The sequence below is a fragment of the Homalodisca vitripennis genome, chromosome X (assembly GCF_021130785.1).
Source record: "Homalodisca vitripennis isolate AUS2020 chromosome X, UT_GWSS_2.1, whole genome shotgun sequence".
Lineage (NCBI taxonomy): Eukaryota > Metazoa > Arthropoda > Insecta > Hemiptera > Cicadellidae > Homalodisca > Homalodisca vitripennis.
The window spans coordinates 157,595,997-157,623,823 of record NC_060215.1 but is presented as its reverse complement, the minus strand read 5'-3'; the positions used below and the strand labels follow the sequence as shown (position 1 = coordinate 157,623,823).

Sequence of the window (27,827 nt, the reverse complement as noted above, 5' to 3'; positions counted from 1 at the left end):
ATAAAACTGCTGTCTGAGTGTGACCATGTGACATATGCTTGCCAGCAGGCTCTAGGCATATTGAGGGATTGTACAGGTCCATAAAACTGCTGTCTGAGTGTGACCATGTGACATATGCTTGCCAGCAGGCTCTAGGCATATTGAGTGATTGTACAGGTTCATAAAACTGCTGTCTGAGTGTGACCATGTGACATATGCTTGCCAGCAGGCTCTAGGCATATTGAGTGATTGATTGAATAGGTTCATAAAACTGCTGTCTGGGTGTGACCATGTGACATATGCTTGCCAGCAGGCTCTAGGCATATTGAGTGATTGTACAGGTTCATAAAACTGCTGTCTGAGTGTGACCATGTGACATATGCTTGCCAGCAGGCTCTAGGCATATTGAGTGATTGATTGAATAGGTTCATAAAACTGCTTGTCTGGGTGTGACCATATGACATATACTTGCCAGTAGGCTCTAGGCATATTGAGGGATTGTACAGGTTCATAAAACTGCTGTCTGAGTCTGATAAATAGCAGATCATTCAGTCACTGGTTTTGTCGGTGATATGCTACTACTAAAATAGGGTGCAAACAGAATTCACATGGTTTGTCTGTAATCTGAGGAGATTTGACTATGTTTCAGCTCTCCGTAATCCCAACAGGTCAAAGTCTATGCAAAATTGGGCTGTATAAAAACGCCTTGGGAATCGTAAGCAGCAGCAAATCAGAAATGCTACAGTTAGATTTGACCATAGAACTCTGTGCCAGCGGCAGTCTTAGAGGTCACTATGGAACAGGGTTAAGGACATTTTTTTTATAGAGGTCTGAAAAAAGATCTTCAAAAGACACCGCCATCGCTAAACTCCACCATCCATCTTCCGGCAGAAATACGTGGGGGTAGTGTGGGATTCCTGCCAGCTGACCAGTTTTCTACTTTTTTGATCATATAGGCCACCAGGCTTGAGGGGGAGAGCCTGGTGCCTATGATCTCTTCAGTGGTGCTTCTACAGTCAATCCACCGAGCACACTCGAAGAATGTGTGTTCGACGTTGTCAATTTTGTCAGGCCAGTATTTGCACGTCGGTGTGGTGTGCAGGCCCATCTTGAAAAGATAAGCATTGAACTGCCCGTGTCCCGTCAATAACTGGGTCAGGAAGAAGTCCGTGTCCCCGTGCTTCCGAGAGACCCAGACATCGATGTTCGGAATGAGGCGCTCCGTCCATCTGCCTGTCTCCCCCGACGTCCATCGGTTCTGCCACTCTTGTTGCGTCTTGTTGCGTCTTCGATGTCACTATAGAACAGGGTTAAGGCCCTAGGTATTGGAAAATCAACTGTCTATACCCCTGTTTACTTTGATCTCAATATAATAAATGACTGTTTTGTATGTTTACCAATAGATGAATCTGCAGATCGCGATTATGTCGCCGAGCTGAGGGCTGCTCCACGGGATGCGGCCAGCTGTCGGTTCTCGTTTGCACCTGTGAGTGAGGCTGACGTACTTGACGCATTTTCGAGGATGACTAGCAACGCGGTCGGGGGGGATGATATACCTACGCTTTCTCAAGGATACTTTACCATTCACACAGCCTATTATAGTTGATATTTTCAATTGTTTATAGTTGTTGCCCTGGTTCGTCCTTTGAAGAAAATATCTAACCCTTAAACTCCTTCCCAATAAGCATTCTCTCGTGTCTCTCGAAATATCTCGAAAGAGTAGTCCACCGTTAGTTTTCTTCTTATCTTGATAAAAATAATATTCTAATCAAATTCCAATCTGGATTCAGAATTAATCACAGTAAAAATACAGACTTATTGAAGATTACTGATGACATCCGATTGGCAATGGATAAGAGACTAGTGACCATTTTAATATTATTTGACTTATCTAAGGGGTATTCGATTGCGTATACCACCCCCTCCTCCTTGTCAAATTAAAGAATTATGATTTCTCCAATGGTTGTGTTAATTGGGTCGAGTCTTACCTTACCTTACCTACTGGACGTTAGCAATGTGTGAAGGAGGGTAGTAAAATGTCAGACTGGAAACCCGTTACACGGGGGTCCCACAGGGCTCTGTATTTTGGCCCCTTTTGTTCTCACTTTATATAAACGACGTCACTTCAATTATAACACGTACACATTTCAATATTTACGCCAACGATTTGCAAATATACGTTCACTGTTTACCAAACGAACTAGTTACTTTTGTGTTACTACTCAACTTGGATACTGAAGCCATTAAATTTTGGGCAACACAAAAAGGACTAAAACTAAATGAAAAAAAAAACGAATGGAATGATAATTGGTAACTGGAGAATGATAAGCCGAATTAATCTTGAAACGGCACCGAAACTTAAACTTAACAGTTGTGAACCAAATTACCAAAACAAACTGAAAAATCTCGGACTCACTATGAACACAAATCTCAATTGGACTGATCAAGTTACGATAACGTTCAGATGAGTCCTTGCTGGTATCTACAGTTTGAATTGGTTTGCCTTGTACCTGCCATTCAATGTTAAGGTGATGCTCATTAAGACTATTATACTACCACACTCTGACTACTGTGATGTGATGAATGACATGACCGTTGAGCAATCGGACTCCAGCGTGCTCAGAACTACTGTATTATACAAGGTGTTTGAAAAGTCTGGGTACGGCTTAATATTTTACAAACCATAGCAGATAAAATCTATAAACTTTGCACAGTGTCATATGGCTACGTAAACTATTTTTCCTTGCTATTACCATGACATGCCAACCATGGGGGGACGGCCCACAGAGAAAAACATGGAAATCTTAAATTAAAGCATGGGTCGAGTGATACCTCATTTGAAAGAGCTCACTTAGTAGAGTTGAATGCCGCAAACCGCATCTCAAAAGGTTTATCCAATCAGAAATGGCGGGTTTTTTTAGGTACACATTGTGAAGTACATTATGCGCTGCCATTTCTGACTCGATCGTCGTATTCTGATGCGGTAGGCGGCGTTTCACTCTACTAACCAATGGTTTCACTGATCACTCGACCCATGCTTTAATTTAAGATTTCCATGTTTTCCTCTGTGGGCCGTCCCCCCATGGTTGGCATGTCATGGTAATAGCAAGGAAAAATAGTTTACATAGCCATATGACACTGTGCAAAGTTTATAGATTTTATCTGCTATGGTTTGTAAAATATTAAGCCGTACCCAGACTTTTCAATCACCTTGTATTTATTTTTAATCTCAGACGTCATGAGCACGTTACAATTTTCAGCAATTGTCACTCATGAGACTTCATCAACTACGTAAATTCCACAGGCTTTCTATTCTATATTTAGTTATCAAAACCAAATATCCTGTTTATCTTTCCGATTATTTCTACTTTATCTCTGATATTAGTGAACAAACTACAAAAAGCGGAGCCAAATTATTATTCCCATTCATCGATCATAAATTTTTAATAGGTCCTTTACTGTTGAAGCTATAACAGGCCCTTTAAGCGTCTTTGAAACGCTCTCCTCGATGATATTAGATGTACTGAAGACTGTGCACACTTCGGGGCGGGGGTTAGGGCTTGCTGCTGGGGGTCCTGTGGGGGTGACGGGTAGTGATGCTTGTTGCGGTCATGTGGTCAATCGGTGTGTTAGAGTGATTGACTGTGTCTACTTGTTCTTTATTTTGAATTTTTCTGGTATTTAATACTATGTATATACCGGGTGTCCCAAAATTCCCACCCCCCTTCTAACTTTTGAACGGAATTAAACAAACCAATATACTCTGGGGGGTAGTTATATAATGACATATAATGATTGTTGCGCTACATGAGAACTAAAACCAAAATGGGGGTTTGGGGGTCAAGTAAAAATTTTTAAATGCAAACCCCTATTAAATGACACTTCATTTTAAAGGTCTTTATAAAAGAAGAACAATGCTACAGACTAGAGGTCTCTATCTCAATCCAGTACGAAACAACGGCTTGTCAAAGTTTTATTGAAAAGTTACGCATTCTTAACTCATTAAGGTTCTTATCATTATATAAGTAGTTACTAGTTATATGAGGTGTTAATGTTGTATAAAAAACAAGTAATACTTATTTAAAATATTTATTTCAAAATAAATACTTTAAATATTATACAATTGAACACTGTTGTATTTACGAGTAATAGTGCAACTTGTTGCTTGGTCTGTGTTGGCAGCATTGTTACTTCTTAGTGATGATTGTAGGGGTGCGGAACATGGGTGCGGTCCTGTTGAAGAAGTTCAGCCTGCGGTCATTCAGGATGTCCGAATCTACAAAAGTGACGTCATGGTGCCATCCATAACTGTAACCCACAAATAATTATTGTTATGGGTGTAACCGAGTTTTACACCGATAGAAACATCACTAAGGAGGTATGCGGAACATATTATGAAAACTCGTCATGTAGGGGACATTGATAATCTAACTTTAGTAGAAACATTGCAAGTCTCAATATATAAGGTTTTGTGGGTTCTGTTATTAGCAATTACGATATGATACTTTAATAAAGATGCGCCTAAGACAGGGCGTTTCCAGATATCATCATTTATCTTATAAAATCTTGTCTTAACTTGTTTTCTACTGTCCATCCTAAACTTGAAAATGATGACTTTTTGATAATGATATGATCCCAAAGATCACTACCATAGTAGAAGCAATGCCCTGACGGTTGTTGAATTTGGTGTTTTTGAGTTATGTACATGTCCCCCCCATCATGATGTGTGTGTGTGTTATGTTATGTGTTGTTTGATTACCCTTATTTTTTGAATCAATTGTAGCGATTTCTGAACAGTGACAGTACTTTCATAACCCAGTTTCTATAGTTAACGTGTTCTGTCGTGTTTGTGTGCGCTACCATGATCATAATCGGGGTTAAAAACAAGGAATACAAATTAAATTTGTGAAAATATGTGAAGTATAAATTTTCCTTTGTTATCCTCAACTGTATAGATAATAACTTTTAAATATTAAAAAGATTGGCAGAATCCTTAATAAAACATAAATGTTTCCACACGACTAATTTTAGGTACGCGTGTGTGAATCGTTCTCTTACAAGGAATATATAATTCATTTATCTAGCTGCAAATTGACCCTTCCATTAATGCACCTCTAAATGTTTTTCAAGCAATAAACACAATTTATTTTTTCTCTAACATGTGGTAAAAACACACATTCTCGAATCAAAAAACCCTCCTGAAAACATACAAAAAAGCACACAGTGCAAAGTTTCCGATCCACACTCTTAAACAGCAAAATAATTCTGTTGCATTCTTCCGAATCAAAGACAGAAAACATACAGCTACCTATAGTCTGAGTCACTCTCTTTTTTCCCACTTATCTCTGGTCATTCTTACTTCACAGCCGGTCGGAACACACCCTCACCGCCTAGATCAAAGACGACAACATACGGCTACCTATAGTCTGAGTCACTAGCTCTGGTCTTACTTACTTCACAGCCGGTCGGAACACACCCTCACCGCCTTGATCGAAGTCGAGAACATACAGCTACCTATAGTCTGAGTCACTAGCTCTGGTCTTACTTACTTCACAACCGGTCGGAACACACCCTCAACGCCTTGATCGAAGTCGAAAACATACAGCTACCTATAGTCTGAGTCACTAGCTCTGGTCTTACTTACTTCACAACCGGTCGGAACACACCCTCAACGCCTTGATCGAAGTCGAGAACATACCACTACCTATAGTCTGAGTCACTAGCTCTGGTCTTACTTACTTCACAACCGGTCGGAACACACCCTCAACGCCTTGATCGAAGTCGAAAACATACGGCTACCTATAGTCTGAGTCACTAGCTCTGGTCTTACTTACTTCACAACCGGTCGGAACACACCCTCAACGCCTTGATCGAAGTCGAAAACATACAGCTACCTATAGTCTGAGTCACTAGCTCTGGTCTTACTTACTTCACAACCGGTCGGAACACACCCTCAACGCCTTGATCGAAGTCGAGAACATACAGCTACCTATAGTCTGAGTTACTAGCTCTAACCAGTCGGAACACACCCTCACCGCCTTGATCGAAGTCGACAACATACAGCTACTCTAGGGAAGTTATAGCATGACCGGTGGGAGGAGTGGAGGAGTTGAGCGCGTGGGGGCACAATCTAAAGTAGGGGAGTGAATACGGTGCTACTAACCCTACTGAGAGTTTTCGGCTCCCGGCTCATAGTGGTGGCGGGAGCCGAATATTGTAGTGTTTGCCAACATTTCTAGACCCTTACGTTCTTACCACGGTAGTCTTTTATGATGAGCAGTTTAATATAGGAGACCTTGAGAATATTTGAACATTTCTAGACTCTTTTGAAGTTACGGCGACGGACTTTTATGATGGGGAATTCAATACAGGAAATCTTGGAAATATTGGGACCGGATGTACGTGATCTTAACAATGACTATGTTCTGCCGAAATTGTGTTTATAGCTCACCCTTCTTAATGAGTTCGCAGTAGAGATACCTGGTGGTAAAAAAGGGTTCTCATAAATTGGGAAAGGGTAGGAATTTATATTATTCTTGATCTCCAACGACGACAACAGTTCAGAATTGTAATTGTTACGCTTTGTTAGCCATTAAAATTCAATTTATCATATACTAACCGTGTAAGCTTCAGGATTTACAATAGTAGATACAATTATACACTACAAAATTTTCAACTGACATAGCCTAGCTGCTAAATTAAAAATTAATATAAAACTGGTTAAACTAATTTGTCAATATACACAGTAGAATAAGAAAAAAACTCAGTTTTATCTACCAACTTGTATCAAGTTAATTTAATGATGTATACTTAAAATAACAATAACGCCAACGATCTACACGCAATAGTTAACATAACAAAACCCCGTTGTCGATGAAAATTATTTATTGTTCTTCAAACTACACCCAAATCAAAATTGTCCAGATTACTTTTAGTATGTTTGCGTTTTCTTACTTTGTTGGGCGTACGGTACTAAAAGAATTGCCAATTGGACTTATTTTTTTTCCTCCTTCAAAATTCGTCTCAGCGTACTTTCAGAAATTCCAGTTGCCTCTACGACACGCTGTTGAACTTTCTTCAAATTTATAAGTGTGTTGGTTTCTGCTTCCCGTTTCATAAAATGGGAAGCACTTCTCTTGTTTGGCCGTGTATAACCTTTCTACCTTTAATTTTACTTTTTACATTATGATCCATCTCAAACTCTTTACTTAAAACGTAATGAGCACAACGCAATTAATTCACAAATTGTATTGCAACTCGTGAATTGGCACAAGCGAATGTTTTTTGGGCGGCACGTATAGAAGACTTGAGACCGAAGTTCACAAGGCTAAATACGGCAACAAACTGAGCCGCTCCACCCCCCACCACTTTAGTTCCGTCTTTGCCTACGACGCATCTCGAAGTCACCGGTCATGCTATAAATTCTCTACTATACCGATAGTCCTGAGTCACTAGTCTGGTCATACTTACTTTACAACCGGTCGGAACACACCCTCAACGCCTTGATCGAAGTCGAGAACATACAACTACCTATAGTCTGAGTCACTAGCTCTGGTCTTACTTACTTCACAACCGGTCGGAACACACCCTCACCGCCTTGATCGAAGTCGAAAACATACGGCTACCTATAGTCTGAGTCACTAGCTCTGGTCTTACTTACTTCACAACCGGTCGGAACACACCCTCAACGCCTTGATCGAAGTCGAGAACATACCGCTACCTATAGTCTACGTCACTAGCTCTGGTCTTACTTACTTCACAACCGGTCGGAACACACCCTCAACGCCTTGATCGAAGTCGAGAACATACGGCTACCTATAGTCTACGTCACTAGCTCTGGTCTTACTTACTTCACAACCGGTCGGAACACACCCTCAACGCCTTGATCGAAGTCGAAAACATACGGCTACCTATAGTCTGAGTCACTAGCTCTGGTCTTACTTACTTCACAACCGGTCGGAACACACCCTCACCGCCTTGATCGAAGTCGAGAACATACGGCTACCTATAGTCTGAGTCACTAGCTCTGGTCTTACTTACTTCACAACCGGTCGGAACACACCCTCAACGCCTTGATCGAAGTCGAGAACATACCACTACCTATAGTCTGAGTCACTAGCTCTGGTCTTACTTACTTCACAACCGGTCGGAACACACCCTCAACGCCTTGATCGAAGTCGAAAACATACGGCTACCTATAGTCTGAGTCACTAGCTCTGGTCTTACTTACTTCACAACCGGTCGGAACACACCCTCAACGCCTTGATCGAAGTCGAAAACATACGGCTACCTATAGTCTGAGTCACTAGCTCTGGTCTTACTTACTTCACAACCGGTCGGAACACACCCTCAACGCCTTGATCGAAGTCGAGAAACATACGGCTACCTATAGTCTGAGTCACTAGCTCTGGTCTTACTTACTTCACAACCGGTCGGAACACACCCTCAACGCCTTGATCGAAGTCGAAAACATACCACTACCTATAGTCTGAGTCACTAGCTCTGGTCTTACTTACTTCACAACCGGTCGGAACACACCCTCAACGCCTTGATCGAAGTCGAGAACATACCACTACCTATAGTCTGAGTCACTAGCTCTGGTCTTACTTACTTCACAACCGGTCGGAACACACCCTCAACGCCTTGATCGAAGTCGAGAACATACAGCTACCTATAGTCTGAGTCACTAGCTCTGGTCTTACTTACTTCACAACCGGTCGGAACACACCCTCAACGCCTTGATCGAAGTCGAAAACATACGGCTACCTATAGTCTGAGTCACTAGCTCTGGTCTTACTTACTTCACAACCGGTCGGAACACACCCTCAACGCCTTGATCGAAGTCGAGAACATACCACTACCTATAGTCTGAGTCACTAGCTCTGGTCTTACTTACTTCACAACCGGTCGGAACACACCCTCAACGCCTTGATCGAAGTCGAGAACATACAGTTGGACAACATGATTGATGATTGTTTCTTTAGTCTTTAGGACAATTCTATTTGTTTACCGTGTTTGTTTTAGAAGTTTAAGAAATCGACAAGCTTATTCTTTAGAATTATCTTTACAGAATAATAATAATAACACATTTAATTGCAGCTTACATAGAAAACCAACTACACCAAATAATCAATTCAGCCTTATACCGTCCAATATCCAATAAATGTTGTGCCAACTATTATATGATACACTGATTATTAAAATCCTGTTTAACCAAGGAACTAATTACAATAAAATATTTGCAAAATCCTATGGTTAAAATGATTAATATGATTAATAAATTAATTAACACACACAAGATTAATAAAAATATTGAAGTTAACGCGTGTAATAAGAAGAAAAATATATACTTTTTGTACTGAATTTAATTATTTCGAGCAAACTACTAATAAAAAAATCAGAATTGAAATGACTGATACAAATATGGACTTTAAACAAGAAATAACCTAAATAATATATTAAACAGTACTGAGGAGTTTTGCCACGTACTGCATAACAATGGAGTGGATACGAAATACAATGCAATGAATTTCCCCAAAAAATACATAGAACAAGGCGGTCATTAATTCAAAGTAAATACCAGATCACCACCCAAATCCAAAGTTAAATAAACAAAGGTCTACATTCTCCCAACATCTGCTACACGAGAATAACAACAGGAGGGAGGTGGGGAATGATCTAGAAGTAATAAACGGCTGTACCACGGGTAGTTTAGTATGAACATTGGAAAATGTGAAATTTATGCCGCGTTTAAGAACGAGGCGGTAATAATCTGTTAGACGAAATATTACAACTTAATAAAATATAATCGTCACCGATGTTATCAACAATAGAAGAATGTGAAATTTATTTGGTACTAAGGTCTGACCGATGATGGAAACCGTCCGAAACATGTCGCCATAGAAAATGAAACGTCAGGTGTACCCATATGCGAATATGATCAGGGCGGCACGATTATGACCACCTGCTCGGTGCCAGCAGTAGTATCGGGCAGGGGAATATCCTCGAGGGAGGCGTCAATAAACATCTACTCACCGGTGACTCTCCAGGCGGGGACTGTGGAACAGCTGTCGAGGACCCAGGCTGTAGGCCCGGTTTACCGCCTCCACGTCTGGTTCCTGCTGACACGAAGATTCCCTGATACTGTAGAACTTACCGGTCACCGCATGCACTGTAACGTCACACTGTATGAGATACACGATATACAATATACAATACGAGACATGACATTAGTAGGTTATTCAGATTATTATACATCGATTTAAGAAATTATTAGGTGGGATTCCTAAAAGTATTTTCATTTGAATGCCAGTTACCATTATACACTAAACAGTCTCTTCTAAATTGCACGATGAATAATATGCAAGGCAAGTGTGCGCGAGACTACTCTCACGGACAGACAGGTAGACAATGAGACAGTGAAGAATGTTTACAGCCTGAGGTAGACAGAAGAGGAATTGTACCAGCCCACCGAGGGATGAGCTTCAATGACGGAAGGTGTAATACATCGGTATCAGTCTACGTGTCAAAAGAATAAAGTCGAAAAGGTAAAGAATGTCTCATTTCACTAAGTGAAGTTAGGTCTAAGAAGCCTTTTCTGAACCTACCTATAAACCAATCTAAAAAGCCAGTATATGTTAGTTTTCCACTATTTAAAGCCAATAGGGCCTTTCTGCGAAATATAAGGTACTTCCTAAAGCTTAAGACATTCCCTTAACCTTACGATTGCAGTGTAGCCATACCAAAGCCCCGGTGGTGACAGGGGGATATGTCAGACCGCCCTCGCACTCTGGCGAGTTTGAAGCACACTTTGAAAGGTGGTCGTCCTGGAGGCGGCTTAGCAGGTTCCGGCGTCTTCTCCCCACCCGTAGGTGTGTCCTCTGAGTCTGCAAGCATCCAGGCTGGAACAGTAGGACAAATATAACTCACGAGACACCAAGTGACCCAACTGAACGTACTACTGACCGTTATTGAATTCAGGGTTTAAGTTCACGCCTGACCTACCGACATGGTACCGCAACTCACGAGACACCAAGTGACCCATCTGAACGTACTACTGACCGTTATTGAATTCAGGGTTTAAGTTCACGCCTGACCTCCAGACATGGTACCGCAACTCACGAGACACCAAGTGACCCAACTGAACGTACTACTGACCGTTATTGAATTCAGGGTTTAAGTTCACGCCTGACCTACCGACATGGTACCGCAACTCACGAGACACCAAGTGACCCAACTGAACGTACTACTGACCGTTATTGAATTCAGGGTTTAAGTTCACGCCTGACCTACCGACATGGTACCGCAACTCACGAGACACCAAGTGACCCAACTGAACGTACTACTGACCGTTATTGAATTCAGGGTTTAAGTTCACGCCTGACCTACCGACATGGTACCGCAACTCACGAGACACCAAGTGACCCAACTGAACGTACTACTGACCGTTATTGAATTCAGGGTTTAAGTTCACGCCTGACCTACCGACATGGTACCGCAACTCACGAGACACCAAGTGACCCAACTGAACGTACTACTGACCGTTATTGAATTCAGGGTTTAAGTTCACGCCTGACCTACCGACATGGTACCGCAACTCACGAGACACCAAGTGACCCATCTGAACGTACTACTAACCGTTATTGAATTCAAGGTTTAAGTTCACGCCTGACCTCCAGACATGGTACCGCAACTCACGGAAACCAGAACGTATTTCTGGTATATTCCTAGTCTTGAAGTGGTAAACAATGAAACCTGAACATACCTGGTTAGTAACTATTTTGGTGCAGAATAGCACTATTTGCCTTGGAATATAATCAATAAGCAATTTGAACATCTGATTGTTCCGAGGGCGATGCCATTTTACCGCATGAAACTAATCACAAGGCACGATGGTTAGGTCAGGATTAAGCAACTATTGTTCTATACCTGGAATCAGTTCACACGTTACCCTACTAATCACAAGGCACGATGGTTAGGTCAGGATTAAGCAACTATTGTTCTATACCTGGAATCAGTTCACACGTTACCCTACTAATCACAAGGCACGATGGTTAGGTCAGGATTAAGCAACTATTGTTCTATACCTGGAATCAGTTCACACGTTACCCTACTAATCACAAGGCACGATGGTTAGGTCAGGATTAAGCAACTATTGTTCTATACCTGGAATCAGTTCACACGTTACCCTACTAATCACAAGGCACGATGGTTAGGTCAGGATTAAGCAACTATTGTTCTATACCTGGAATCAGTTCACACGTTACCCTACTAATCACAAGGCACGATGGTTAGGTCAGGATTAAGCAACTATTGTTCTATACCTGGAATCAGTTCACACGTTACCCTACTAATCACAAGGCACGATGGTTAGGTCAGGATTAAGCAACTATTGTTCTATACCTGGAATCAGTTCACACGTTACCCTACTAATCACAAGGCACGATGGTTAGGTCAGGATTAAGCAACTATTGTTCTATACCTGGAATCAGTTCACACGTTACCCTACTAATCACAAGGCACGATGGTTAGGTCAGGATTAAGCAACTATTGTTCTATACCTGGAATCAGTTCACACGTTACCCTACTAATCACAAGGCACGATGGTTAGGTCAGGATTAAGCAACTATTGTTCTATACCTGGAATCAGTTCACACGTTACCCTACTACTAATCACAAGGCACGATGGTTAGGTCAGGATTAAGCAACTATTGTTCTATACCTGGAATCAGTTCACACGTTACCCTACTAATCACAAGGCACGATGGTTAGGTCAGGATTAAGCAACTATTGTTCTATACCTGGAATCAGTTCACACGTTACCCTACTAATCACAAGGCACGATGGTTAGGTCAGGATTAAGCAACTATTGTTCTATACCTGGAATCAGTTCACACGTTACCCTACTAATCACAAGGCACGATGGTTAGGTCAGGATTAAGCAACTATTGTTCTATACCTGGAATCAGTTCACACGTTACCCTACTAATCACAAGGCACGATGGTTAGGTCAGGATTAAGCAACTATTGTTCTATACCTGGAATCAGTTCACACGTTACCCTACTAATCACAAGGCACGATGGTTAGGTCAGGATTAAGCAACTATTGTTCTATACCTGGAATCAGTTCACACGTTACCCTACTAATCACAAGGCACGATGGTTAGGTCAGGATTAAGCAACTATTGTTCTATACCTGGAATCAGTTCACACGTTACCCTACTAATCACAAGGCACGATGGTTAGGTCAGGATTAAGCAACTATTGTTCTATACCTGGAATCAGTTCACACGTTACCCTACTAATCACAAGGCACGATGGTTAGGTCAGGATTAAGCAACTATTGTTCTATACCTGGAATCAGTTCACACGTTACCCTACTAATCACAAGGCACGATGGTTAGGTAGGTCAGGATTAAGCAACTATTGTTCTATACCTGGAATCAGTTCACACGTTACCCTACTAATCACAAGGCACGATGGTTAGGTCAGGATTAAGCAACTATTGTTCTATACCTGGAATCAGTTCACACGTTACCCTACTAATCACAAGGCACGATGGTTAGGTCAGGATTAAGCAACTATTGTTCTATACCTGGAATCAGTTCACACGTTACCCTACTAATCACAAGGCACGATGGTTAGGTCAGGATTAAGCAACTATTGTTCTATACCTGGAATCAGTTCACACGTTACCCTACTAATCACAAGGCACGATGGTTAGGTCAGGATTAAGCAACTATTGTTCTATACCTGGAATCAGTTCACACGTTACCCTACTAATCACAAGGCACGATGGTTAGGTCAGGATTAAGCAACTATTGTTCTATACCTGGAATCAGTTCACACGTTACCCTACTAATCACAAGGCACGATGGTTAGGTCAGGATTAAGCAACTATTGTTCTATACCTGGAATCAGTTCACACGTTACCCTACTAATCACAAGGCACGATGGTTAGGTCAGGATTAAGCAACTATTGTTCTATACCTGGAATCAGTTCACACGTTACCCTACTAATCACAAGGCACGATGGTTAGGTCAGGATTAAGCAACTATTGTTCTATACCTGGAATCAGTTCACACGTTACCCTACTAATCACAAGGCACGATGGTTAGGTCAGGATTAAGCAACTATTGTTCTATACCTGGAATCAGTTCACACGTTACCCTACTAATCACAAGGCACGATGGTTAGGTCAGGATTAAGCAACTATTGTTCTATACCTGGAATCAGTTCACACGTTACCCTACTAATCACAAGGCACGATGGTTAGGTCAGGATTAAGCAACTATTGTTCTATACCTGGAATCAGTTCACACGTTACCCTACTAATCACAAGGCACGATGGTTAGGTCAGGATTAAGCAACTATTGTTCTATACCTGGAATCAGTTCACACGTTACCCTACTAATCACAAGGCACGATGGTTAGGTCAGGATTAAGCAACTATTGTTCTATACCTGGAATCAGTTCACACGTTACCCTACTAATCACAAGCGGATTTCGTTCCGTTCGCCTGACATGTTACACACACTGTGCTCCGCGTTATAATCAAGCCAGCCAACTGTGTATTCCAACCGTTGCGAACTTGATGTATATAACTAATATCCAGTCGTGATATGAGGAATTAAATGGCTGGGCCAGGCACAGACAACACTTTACACTGGCCTTGAGATACAATCAGAATGAGCAAACATGTCATGTGTGTGTTTTAATTGTTGCATTATTATTGTATAATGCTCAGTTACGTTTTGGGCTGCCCTTTTTCTATTGTGGTCTGATTTCAATTCTTTAAGGGTACTAACTAAGCAAGACCTTTAAAATTATATGTTACAAGACTATAAGTGATTCCCCCTCTGTCTCCCGACGGTTAAAAATTTGTCGACAATTTCTGTACAAGTAAAAAAGATTAATATGAACATAATGTCCTATCTCGCTACGTTTAGTGTCTGTCTGTGTTTTATTAAAAAAAATAGTATCTCAGAAGCCGTTGTAGTAAATAACATGAAACTTGCCTATTATGCTAAGCTAATTAAAAGGGGGGAATGATATATCAATATAATTTTCCATTTCAAAATGGCGGCATGTAACATTTTTCAAACTTTGATATTCTAAAAACTGTCAGTGCTACATAAAAATTGCAAAAATAAATTTATATTTCAAATTTAATGACAAAACTAACAATACCAAATGTGTTAAAATCAGTCGAGCAATAAAATAATTACAAGAAGTTTAGTTGGTGAGTGTTTATGCTTTCTTACATATATAAAGTATATTTTTAGGTACAAGTACTAATTGTTCGTTATTTATTGGTATTCGCATCAATACCAGCTGTTTTCGAGCTAATAATAAAAAAAATATCAATTATTTCCTTAACGATAATATTTATTGAAGATGGTTTCATTTCAAGGCTACGACGTGTTGTTCTTTTAAATTCTTTTACATTTGGTTTTTGATTAGCGTTCATTGGCACTATTTACTGCATTAAAATAGTAATTATTTGAAAGGTGTCTACGTACAGCAATGATAAGTACGCGTTTTATAAGAGCACTTGAATTCTATGGTAATATTAATTATATATTGTTCGAAACGATAAAAAAAACTGTATTGCAAAAGTAATTTTAAAAATATTAAACATTAATTTTACCTTTGTTAATCATAGGTAAACTCAGTTCAAACAGACTTGTACGAAACATCTCTCTGATCTCTGATCTCTGACCTCTGACCTCTGACCTCTCTGACCTCTGATACATAAGATCTGTGATGTACGAGAATTGTTCCATGTGTAAGGAGGATGTAACAGCATAAGGGCTACTCCTGGAATCTTTGAAAAACCAAGAAATGCTTTAAACCGCCGAACTAAATCATGCATTGTTGAAAGAGGGCATCACATAGATCAGAATTTGTAACTTTAAATCTTAATGTAAGTTATATGTAAACATAAAACTTCTTATCCATATACATGTTTCATTAGATTTAAAAATAAATTTTGTCATACAAAGACCGAGAAATACCAAACATTGGTAGCGGTACTTTGAAAGAAAGTATAAACACTCACAAACTAAAATTGATGCAATTATTTTATTTCTAAACCGATTTTAGGACATTTGGTATTATTAGTTTTGACATTAAGTTTGCAATAAATAATTTTTATTAAAGGGATAATAAGTATTTAATTTTGATGTAATTTTCGCTTTAATTAGCTTCGTATCTGCCAAGTTTCATGCTATTTACTCCAACGGCTTCAGAGTAACGGTTTATAAAATAAAACACACATATAAACAGACTGACACAAGATGTAGTGAGGTAGGACATATGTGCATATGCTTTTTTGCTTGTTTTTATGTCTACTATCACATCCCGAAGCTGTGCCGACCTCTCGCGAAACAACCTGTATATATATATATATATATATATATATATATATATATATATATATATATATAAACCAAAATGCAACTATCAGAGATGACACTATGCAGAACCATAACCTAGGCCAAGAAGTACTCACCTCACGTCCTGGAGTTCACTGACAGAGTGCACTGACGTGTCTCCACGTGTACGGCTCGTGACGTCAGTGTGACGTAATACGCGTGACGTCAGTAGCCTTGTCGTGGTTGTGTGATCGATAAAACCCCCTTTCTATTACTACCCCCTCGTGCTGGATGGATCAGTGGGGGCCGTTGGGGCGCTTCTCGAACAGTAAATCATCGGTTAATGCTACTTTTAGGTTCCTTCTACAAGTAGGCTCTTCACTACAAATACAAATACTTATATAATACTAAAATAAATAGTCTTGTATCGTCATTTCCTTTCATGCAGGGAAATAGTGTAAAGCTACGCACTACATACAAAATTAAGAATATATTTTTATTTGAATATTTAAAAGCAAAGTAATCAACAGAAAAACCTACCCTCAAATCAGTTGCCAGTATTTGGTTAGTATGTGCTGACCTATTGCGGCCTGTATCCTGTAGTTCAGTTCATAATCAGTGTTTTATTAAGTGTGTTGCATCTGATACATAGGCAATTCACAATATATTTATTAAATACTAATTTCTTATTTTTACTGAAACCCTCGTGGTTTGTCACCTGTAACAATGTCCTTCAAATTTTCTTTAATGATTTTTTAAGGATCTTTCAACATCTCAAGGAAAAAGCTGTTTGTATCCATATAACAAAGATTCATAAATGGATCATATTTTTTAAATTTATCGCAAGAAAACTTGAACATGAGCAATTTTGAAAGGTCTAGTACAGAAAATCCTATGTAGAACGGTTTGTTAAATTTTACCTGTTGCTTGTACATGTGACTCGCAATTAAGTTTTAAGCATATATTTTGAAATATTTGAAGTTTGTTTTCTTCGCTTCTTTCATAGAGAATTCTTCATTCCCTAATTTTATATCACATCTATTACGAACATTTTCCATAGATTTCCCGGAAACTAAGTTGTTCATTAGCTTGTTAAAATCCTTCTCAACGTAACTCGTAGACTTGTCCTCATATTTGTGTTAAAATCTATGTATTCTTTTATGAAAGGTTTTTGGTCAAATGCGATCACTCGATTGACTAGTTTTAGTACAATTTCTCTTCATAATTAGTGTTTCTTTATTTAAAAACCAGGAATATTTTGCAGAAGTTTTAAATTCATATTACAAGTTGTATGAGTTGTACGAGCAGTTCAAGTTCAAGTTAAAACTCATTTATTCAGAAAAAAGACATGTTACATTTATGTACTACCCCAAGGCACCTTGCAAGGCGCGTGCGGGAATGCATTTTACAAGTCAAAATGTTTAGTCTTTATGTTGGCAGACCAATAACAATGCGAACTAATTTTTAATAAATAGATACTACTTATAACTAATAGACAGATTAGATTCTAACAAATATAACAATAAATATGAATGACAATTATAGTAAACAACAATATTGAATACATTTGTGTACATATGTGTAAATTAAAACAGCAACAACTAATAAATAAATAAATAACAATAACAATAATAAATACAACATAGAAATCATTAACAGGCATAATATAACATAAGGTGTGATAAGCATGCAAGAAATAAATAAACAATTTTAATAAATATAAAAAATAGAAATAAATTATCAAGGATTAAGGTTTAATACAAACTGCACAGCTTTCATTTTAAATTTAGGTTTACAATCAAGAAATACACTATTACCATATGCTCTAATAAACCTGTTAAATAAAGTTAACCCTGCATAACAAAACTGGTGTCTACATTTTTCTTTTGCATAATTTGGCACATATAGGAGATCATATTGAGCAGTTCTCGTTAATCGAGATGTCTGTCTTTTTGGATACTCATCTAAATAGCCTACTTGTAAATATACATCCATACACAAACTATAAAACAGAGAAAAATTAAGAATATTATTATCATTAAAAAAACTTATTCTAACCATACGCCCAATGCCAAAAAACTGTTCTCAATGCATTTCTTTGACACATAATTATAGGATTCAGTATGGTATTATACGTGCCACTATAATGTATGACACCATATCTTATCATGCTTTCAAACCAGGAGACATACAAATACTTTAAAAATTGGCTATTCAAAAATCCTCTCATGTGGTATAAAGAATGATTAATCTGTCTTAACTTTCTCCCCAAGAACTGTATATGGTCACCCCATTTGAGATGGCTGTCTATGTACAACCCTAAGTATTTAATTGAACCAACTATTTCCACACTTGGACATTTACACACATACAGACACTGATGACTATGGCAAAACATTTTAAACATATCTTCTAACTCGCATTTAGGCTTATCGTTATCAAAAAATAATACATATTTGGTTTTTGAAGCATTTATCAATAACTTATTAGTAATTAACCATTCAGATACTTTCACTAAGTATTTATCAACTTTCAATTTAAGGTTATTTCTGCTGCTAGGTGAACAAACTAATGCTGTGTCATCAGCATATGCAAATATGGAAGAGTTGAGGTCGATATCCAGTAAGTCGTTAATATAGATAAGAAACATGAGTGGACCAAGTACTCCCCCCTGAGCAGTCCCGTAGCATAGGTTTAAGGCGTCACTCTTGATGTTATTTATTCTAACAACATGCTGACGGGATTTCGAAAAAGATGTTAACCAAGCCAATGCAGAGCCTCCAATCCCATACCTCCTGAACTTATGTACTAAGATATCTATATCCAATACATCAACAGTTTTTTTTAATCTAAATAAATAGCTAGAGTAAATTTGTGAGAGTTAACTGCATCTGTAATACAAGTTACATGTTTCTCTAAGGCTAAATCTGTTCCCTTATTAGGTAAAAATCCATATTGATTACTAGACAAAAATTATACTGCTGAAAGTGGTCCAGTATCTTTTCTTTAATTAATGTTTCAAAAATCTTAGCTATAGTAATTATGAGAGAGATCGGGCGGTATGAAGACATTTCTGTGGTGGCCCCTGCCTTAAATATAGGTACCACCATAGCTACTTTAAACTTGTTAGGAAATATACCTTGCTCTAGAGACTTACTATAAATATTATAAAATAACGGTACAAAAATATCTATGTTATTCTTAACTAGTACAGTGCTTATGCCATCTATGCCAGTGCTGTTCTTATTTTTCATTTTACTTATTACTCTGTAAATATCAATAATATTAATCCTAAATGAGTCTAATAAAACTTCAGCCTCAACATGTTTCTGAGGAAACGTGTCAAATCCGTGTGCCTCCTCCTTTAGGGATGGCAATACCTTTGTAAAATAATTATTAAAGGCATTGGCTACGATGGTTTCATTTCCCGTCACCGCAAGCAAACGATCACCTACCTTTATGGTTGCGTGTTATTTTTTTTTGTTTAAGATTTTTTTACTACACCCCAGTATTTCCTAGAATCACCATTACAATAACCTAACAACCTAGAATAATAATTTAATTTTTCTTATTTAATACATCTATTTACGAATTTAGCCGTGTTATCATATTCTTTCTTTAAAGTTACATTGGATCTATCCCTACTATATCTTTTAAACAAATTATTCTTCCAGTTTACCAGATCTATCAATTTCTCTGATATCCACTCCTTTCTTTTTATATTTCTACAATTTAATTTCTTTAATATACACGAAGCTTCGTAACATAAATTATGCACACTGTAAAAAGCCTTGACCATACTATTTACGTTATTGCCGTTAAACACCCCGCTCCAGTCTGCCAAGGTTAGCTGCCTTTGCATCTTTCTATAATCGAGACTTTTTACAAAACCTGAACTAGTAAAATTTGATGTTGTAACCTGAAATACCCAGCTTTAATGCATAGTGATCAGTTATATCAAGTTCCATTACATTACATTTAAAATCAAGTCGTTTTGAGTTTCTTACAGGAACATGGTCAATACAAGACGAGTATTTATCAACAACTCTGGTGGGACTATTAACTAGGCTTTCAAAACCATGTGCAGAGATCAAATTTAAATAATTTGTACCAGAACCATGTAATTTATCTTTCAAAATGCATATGTTCAAATCACCAATAATAACTGTGGGATCGTTAAAGTACTTCAAAATATTTACAAAATCATCCTAAAATTGATTATATGTAAATTTACACTGTCTATATATACCGTACAGGGACAGTCTAGTGACGACGTTGTTAATTCTGACATCAATCAGGACGTTGACCACCTCGGCTGTAGGCATCAAGATAAGGCGGTGTTCACAGCGCAGTGCAGAGTCCACGTACACAGCGACTCCACCGGCCTGGTTGTCTGGCCTGTCCTGCAGAAACATATCGTAGCCTGTCATCTGGTATTTCGCCTCCTCGCCACTCTTTATCCACACTTCAGTCAAAATAATTATAGTTATTTTTTCAGAAAGAGTGGACAAATACAAAATGAGTTCATCAAAGTGATCTCTGCATTCTTGTGTGTATCATCATGACAATCATTTGGCTTACAACCTAAAATGTGTTTTGTATCTTAATAAGAATATTCTTCACAAATGTAGCAAATATTTGAATTTTTATATAAAATCTCCTATTTGTCGGTTGATTTCATAGGTTTTTCTAGAGTTGTATTTTTTAGCTGCATGTCGATAATTTATTGAGATCTTGAAACAATTTTGCCGAAACATCAGGCAAATGTTCCTAATTTTTTGCCCTTTATCATATAGGTTTGTATATACGATTGGTTAAATTCGAAACCAAATACAGAGTAAAACCATAGATAGGGAATATGCTTTTGAATCTTGGTTGTTGACAAACTTTGAGGACTATTTTTACATGTTGAAATTTTTTCTAAAATACTTTTAAAATCCATATAAACTATGTACGGATGAGGATAATTGTTAATTAATAATAATAATAATTTATAATGGTTTAATAATTTCGTCTTATCTATAATTAATAGCATGACTGAATTACATACTTCGCATTGCTTGCAAATCTAAATGATCAGCTAAATCTCCAGATTTGTAGAATTGGCTTAAAAATCTCCTACATTTTGTATAATTTTTTTGTGTTTGTGCTTAGATAATTCTGAAGAAACAAGCTTATTTAAAGCATTAATCAAAACAAAATGGGATTTTTCTTCAGTTTTACACAAAGGAGATCAATATTTAATTCTGCATCATATGTTTCCGAAATTTGCAACGGAATAATATTGAATTTTTCATCATAACTGTAAATATTTATGAACATTTTCGGATATCTTTATTTTATATCAAAACTTCGGTCTTCAGAGAATATTACATCATTGAACTAATGATAATGATAATGGATAGTCAAATCCAAAAAATATTTATTCATTCACAAAGGTTTCATATTTTTTATATCTATCAGCAGTTTTACATGTTTTTAATAGCGCATCTGATTGAGTAAATAAAGCAAAAATTGTCTTTATTTTTAATATTCACACAACCTTTTTTTAAGTATTATTTGTGTTTTTCACCAAACATTGTCATGCGATTTTCCTCAAACATTTTTGGAAATAATTTATCTATTTCTCGTAACATTTCAAAATTATCTTGATTTTCTATCAACTCATTTTCGATGACGGTTACAAGTTCATTTTCATTTCAAAAGTAGATATCAGTGTTTTACAAAAGTTTTGAAATTCTAGTTTATAATAAATTTTTATTTTTAAGTTGCTTGAATGTTGGAAGCTGTAGTGACTTTGGGAATTCATTTTTAGCGCTTGTTTGTACTAGACAACGTTCACTATATATATATATATATATATATATATATATATATATATATATATATATATATATATATATGATGCCAAAATTATGCGGAACACTGAAGTTATACTTTTATATAGGCTAAGTATCACTACAATATAAAGCGTGTGTGTTGTGATTCCATAATTAACTCCACCTTTCCCAAAATAAAGCAAGGAGAAAGGAGAAAACTAAAAGATTAGAAATAAGATGAGCCACCAAGTAAGTGTGGTACCTCAAATGAAAGAGAATGTTGATTGCACCAAGAAACCTAATTTCAAGTAACTCAACCTCTCCGAAAATAGATTAAGGAGGTAACTAAAGTATTTGAAGTATTTGAAACACTCGTAATATTATTTAAAGTGTTTGTTGATTGCAGCAAGAAATTCATTTCTTATAACAAATTGGTCACTATGTTTGATGGATTCAACTTAGTTATATTTCACTATCATCCTTCTTTTATCAAGACCTTCGACCTGCTGTAAGATTTCACGTAATAAAAATACTAGTTACAAACTACACCTTCCTGTAAGTGGGGTTTGTTAAGATTTACCGAATGGACAAAACACAAGGGGTTTGAGATTTCTGAAGTCGTAGTAATATATACTCGGCATTGCATAGATTACTTATAAGTTGAATTGTGCCAAATTACACATACAAGCACCACGTTTGGTGTACTTAAAAATCAGAGTTTACCACGTTAAAATTTAGTAATAATGAACCTAAAATGATATATTAAGTGGGGGTGGACCAGGTGGTTCCAATGTTCTTTAGAATTTTGTATACGAACTGAATCACGTTCACGAATCAATGCAAACACTTTGCAATTGACTTCCCTTCAGGTTGATGTCGACTCACACACCGCGACGTCAGCTTCTTGGTTCGACACTGCAGTTAAAAGGGAGGTTAGAAGACTAGAAGTCTTAGTACATGAATACTGGAGGTACTCGAAGTTGAACAAGAAGTTGAAGAAGAACTCGCCTAAAACAAAATCGCGACGGTATTAGCCATTTATTGAAATGACTTATAATTACGAAAACATGGTCTCGTCAGAAAAACATCACCACCACTTAAATCTGTATTAATCTGGCAAATAAAACATCATCACAGGTATGTTACTTTATATTACATTAAAAATAGATGTCTCGCATAGAAGGGTTAATTTATAATAAGAAAAAGTAATTTTTACCTACGGACAAGGCGCGCGTGGGGTTGCTATTTAGCAAGATATTCAGCTACAAAGTTCAAGAGAAAAGATTTTTATTTACGTAGGGGGCATTTGCGCACTCCCTTGCGGACTACCCACTAAACCCCCTATGGGCCACGGTGAACCCTGGCCGGAACCCTTTCGGATGACATCTTGCCTGGTCCGTGTGTCTTATGTCCCATCCAGGATAAAACTACTTGTTTCGGAAGATAGGGGTCAGCCAGGCTTCCGTCTTCACGCTTCTGATGAAGGATCGCATGTACATGAGTAGTGACTGCATTCCATGCGTCCTCACTCTGCAGCATCGGCTCCACAATGGTGTCTGCCAAAACATCGCCAACTGTGGTGACGAGCGTTCGCCTGGCCTCGGTGAAGCGCCCGCAAGCGAAGAAGGTGTGATGAACATCATCATCCTCCTCCTGGCAGTAAGCACACCAAGGCGACCGACTTTTCCCATCCTGTAGAGGTACTTCCTAAAGTAACCGTGCCCCGTCAGGAACTGACACAGGTAGAAATCTATCTCCCCGTGGCCACGATATATCCAAGGTTGAAGCTCTCGAATGAGATGGAAGGTCCAGTAACCGTCCAATCCTTCCTTCCACCTCCGCTGCCAAACCTGCAGAATCTCCACCCTGGCAGTAGATAAGGCATCCTCTCTACCCCGCTCGGCAGCCTCCCGAAAGACGGTCTGTCTCTCGATTGCCAGCAGATAAATAGGAATCAGCCACGACCACTCCGGCCGAACCGGAAACGGTGCGATAGGCACAGGCGACCCTAAGTGCTGCTCTTCTCTGTACCGATAACAGCCTTTGACTGTATCGCCTTATATTCATGACACCGGCCCAAACCTCTGCGCCATACAGAAGGGTTGAGTTTACAGTAGAAATGAGGAGGCGTCTCTTACTTGACCTAGGGCCTCCTACGTTAGCTATCAGCCTGCCGAGAGACAAAAACCACCTTAGAGGCTTTGTCGCACACCGCCTGGATGTGCTCCCAATACCGAAGACGGCAGTCGAGTAACACACCCAGGTACTTCGCCGCAGTCCTTGTCCGGACTTCGACACCCCCAACATTCATAGAGATCAGAGTGGGGATTCTGACCCGAATCATTACCTGATTAAGGCGTAACTGTGCCAAGTCCGGAGTACTCGCCGTGATGACTGCAGCTACGTCATCGGCCTAACCCACGTCGTGGGGCATCTCGAGGCAAAGCAAACCATCGTACGAAACATTCCATAGGTCTGGGCCGAGAATAAACCATTGAACCGCACCGGCAGTGACCTCTTTTGTTCTTCTTCCGTCTTAGGTAGTCCTGCACAACGACCAGGAGATAGTCGGGCACGCTGAAGTCCCGCTACAACGCCTCTAGCATGTCCTCCCACCGAGCAGAGTTAAACGCGTTCTTTACGTCAAGGGTAACCAACAGCACAATCGGCCGAGCCTGGTGACAAGCTGTTTCGGCTTGCTGGACGGCACTGATCACCTCTGTAATGGCGTTCAGAGTTGAGTGTCGCCTTCGAAAGCCATGCTGCCGGGAAGATAGATCTCCGGCGGCTTCGATGGACGACTGTAATCTGGGTTTTAGCAACCTTTCATAGAGCTTCCCCGAGGTGTTAAACATACACAGTGGCCTGTATGCCTACGGGGAGTTCGGGTCACCTTTCAAGAGAAAAGATTACTTCGCGTGCAAATTAGGTTATAATTCCACCTAGAATTTAGTTCAAAAAAATTGGAGATAAATGATACTAACTAGCAACGTGTAACAGGGTTACGAATATATATATATAATATATATATATATATATATATTATATTCGTATATTATATATATATTATATATATATTTTATATATATATATATATATATATATATATATATATTATATATATATATATATATATATTGTATAATGCAACTAAATAACGGTACAAAGATGAGTTCAAGATTTTTATGGGGAGCCCTGTCATGAGAAATGTTTAGATCTTAAGAACTGGTTAGTAATATAAGTATCTAAGTTGACTTCATCGTCTAATTGAATTTAGTGTTTTACTTTTGTTCGCATAGTACTCATTTTAAACAAAGTGGTCAAGAATGTATTGCTCTTCATGGTATTGTTGGTTCAGTAACAAAACGGCCTTTAATTTCACGTATTATAATCAGTCAAACCATTTAAAATGTAGCTGACGCCCATGTTCGTAGAAATTGCGAGTAATTTTAAATTGCATAAAACGTATCCCCAGGTTATGTTACTTCAAATTCCATAAGAGTACTTGAAATGTATCAACCGTTCAAAGGTGGAAGAGAAGGCTCTCGCGACATGCAGTATAGTTAACGCCTTGTAAAGAATCTTTATACTCCTTAAAACAACGGCAATTTAAAATGATTAAGAATAAAATGTTGTAATAACGTAATGCGAAACACATCTGACATCTGAATTACCTGGCCACCCAGTAGTGTACACATTCAAAATCCCACGAAATATCAGCATAGTTTGTACACAATATACAAATTGGTTATTATTTTTACCCTCTTTTATTATTCCTTTATTTATTAGTACATTATCTACTTATCTGTCAGAAATATTTCTGTTCTTTTCCCATATCAGTGAACGACATAGCCTATTCGTAGGAGAGCATGTCTTCTACCATTCGCACTCATCATTCCAGCCTCTTCAATTCTGTTTCTGGCTGCTGACTGTGCATTGCACTTCCCGAAGACGTCAAAAATCTTGTATACGTTACCGTTTCAGGGCATGGGTTGTGAAGATGTTACGTGGACGGCGGGTGTGATGCGGTGTGTGTCTCGGTGACTTGCGTTGAGGCTACATGTGTGAATGATTTGAATAAATAATGTATTAATCATTTATAAATCAGTATGCAATACGAGAATTGTAATTTAAGATTAAAGTTATTCATAATAAACTTCCGTTCAATACTATTATTCCAAGATGTTTTTTCAATAATATATTTTTACTTATGTTATATTGTTCAATTTTAATGATCTTTTCAATTATTTACTGTGTTTATTTAACACGATAAACTGTGGTGATGTTACATTGAAGAGGAGTTTGCAGTCCAATAAACCCAAGTTCTCATTTCATTCCTTACATTCACATAAATTTCAAAATTAAACTTGTTTCATTTGGGATAAATCGGATCATATAGTGTAATGTAATAATATAGGCTTCATGTGGATTTGGACTGCGAATCACCGAGCTCAACAAAAAAGCATATTTTGTCGAATTTTCCCCAGTAGTAAAACTAACATCTCCAAAGACCTTCTTAATGATAGCCGAGGGATGAAATAAGCGCTCCAAAATATGTGAGCGAGACTTTGACGTTTGATTGATTCTTACGCACTGCTGAATAATCGCTCTTCCAGAAGAAACAATGGAAATTTTGGACAGGAAAATACTGCAATAGAGTGAAATTTTTATGATGATTTATTTCGCCTCGTGATATACGTATTGTTGATCTTCCATTAACCATCGAAGGGTTAGGATTGAACTTATCCATTTAACGTTCGCTGCAGTGTGAATCGTATACGATACCCAAAGTCTTGTAAGTTTGGGCCATGTGTATCATTTTTAATACACGCAAGGATCTGTTCTAGCCCAGATGTACCAGTAATGCACGTGTTTTAATGCTTTTCTAATGTTCGGGTTGCAGCTGGGGTAAAGGCATACAACAAACAACAGCCCAGTTATGGCCTAGCTTCATCCCATATTCTCTGTAAAGTATGTTGCGACTAAGTAAAATAACAAGCAATGTTAAACATATTTAGGTACAAGTTAGACTTCATATATTATAAGTTTTTACACCTTTTAAAATGAAACATAATCTGTTGTTTTATTCATCATTCAGCAGTTGTGTTTCATTGTTAAAACACTCCCGACAACGATCCGGTTATCCGTCACAGCTTTCACAAACCATATAAATTTGTTTAGCATATGACGTCGTCCTTGTCTGTAAAAAGTTTTGTTATGTATATGCATAAATGGCACACGTGGTATATAAAAACTACTGTGCGCATAAATAATAATATGGCTTGTGATGAAACTACATCGATAATTTGCATATACCAGGCGTGTGTATCATATATTATATACATATAATAAAAACTTCTATAGAATTATAAATAACTATCACGTACCTCTCTAAAATACCGTTATATTTAGTCCGATATATTATTAAAAGCAATTAGGCGTGTGCTTGCGAAAAAATTCCAAAAAACAACTGGATCACAGCGGGTATTTTAGTTTCTAGAGACACACTTTAAATGAAGAATTTAAAAACTGTTTTCAAGAATTATAAAAAATATGCAGGAAAGTGATCTAACTTTCAAAAGCATATGATGTCTCGACATCTATTCTCTCTTCCAAACACGTTTAAAAAAAAAAACTTGTGGCATCATCAAT

General features: G+C 38.1%; 1 protein-coding gene across 1 annotated transcript in view; it reads right to left on the bottom strand.

Moving 5' to 3' along the window:
* Positions 1 to 4,052: 4,052 nt before the first annotated feature.
* Positions 4,053 to 27,827, bottom strand: part of LOC124369699 — a 75,168-nt gene continuing 51,393 nt past the window's right edge. The window contains exons 4-7 of the mRNA XM_046827752.1: positions 20,606 to 20,759; positions 10,722 to 10,880; positions 10,015 to 10,150; positions 4,053 to 4,287 (exon numbers count right to left, since the gene is read on the bottom strand). Coding sequence (XP_046683708.1) covers positions 4,167 to 4,287; positions 10,015 to 10,150; positions 10,722 to 10,880; positions 20,606 to 20,759 — 570 coding nt within the window. The 3' untranslated portion in view covers positions 4,053 to 4,166. The remainder of the gene's footprint in view (positions 4,288 to 10,014; positions 10,151 to 10,721; positions 10,881 to 20,605; positions 20,760 to 27,827) is intronic.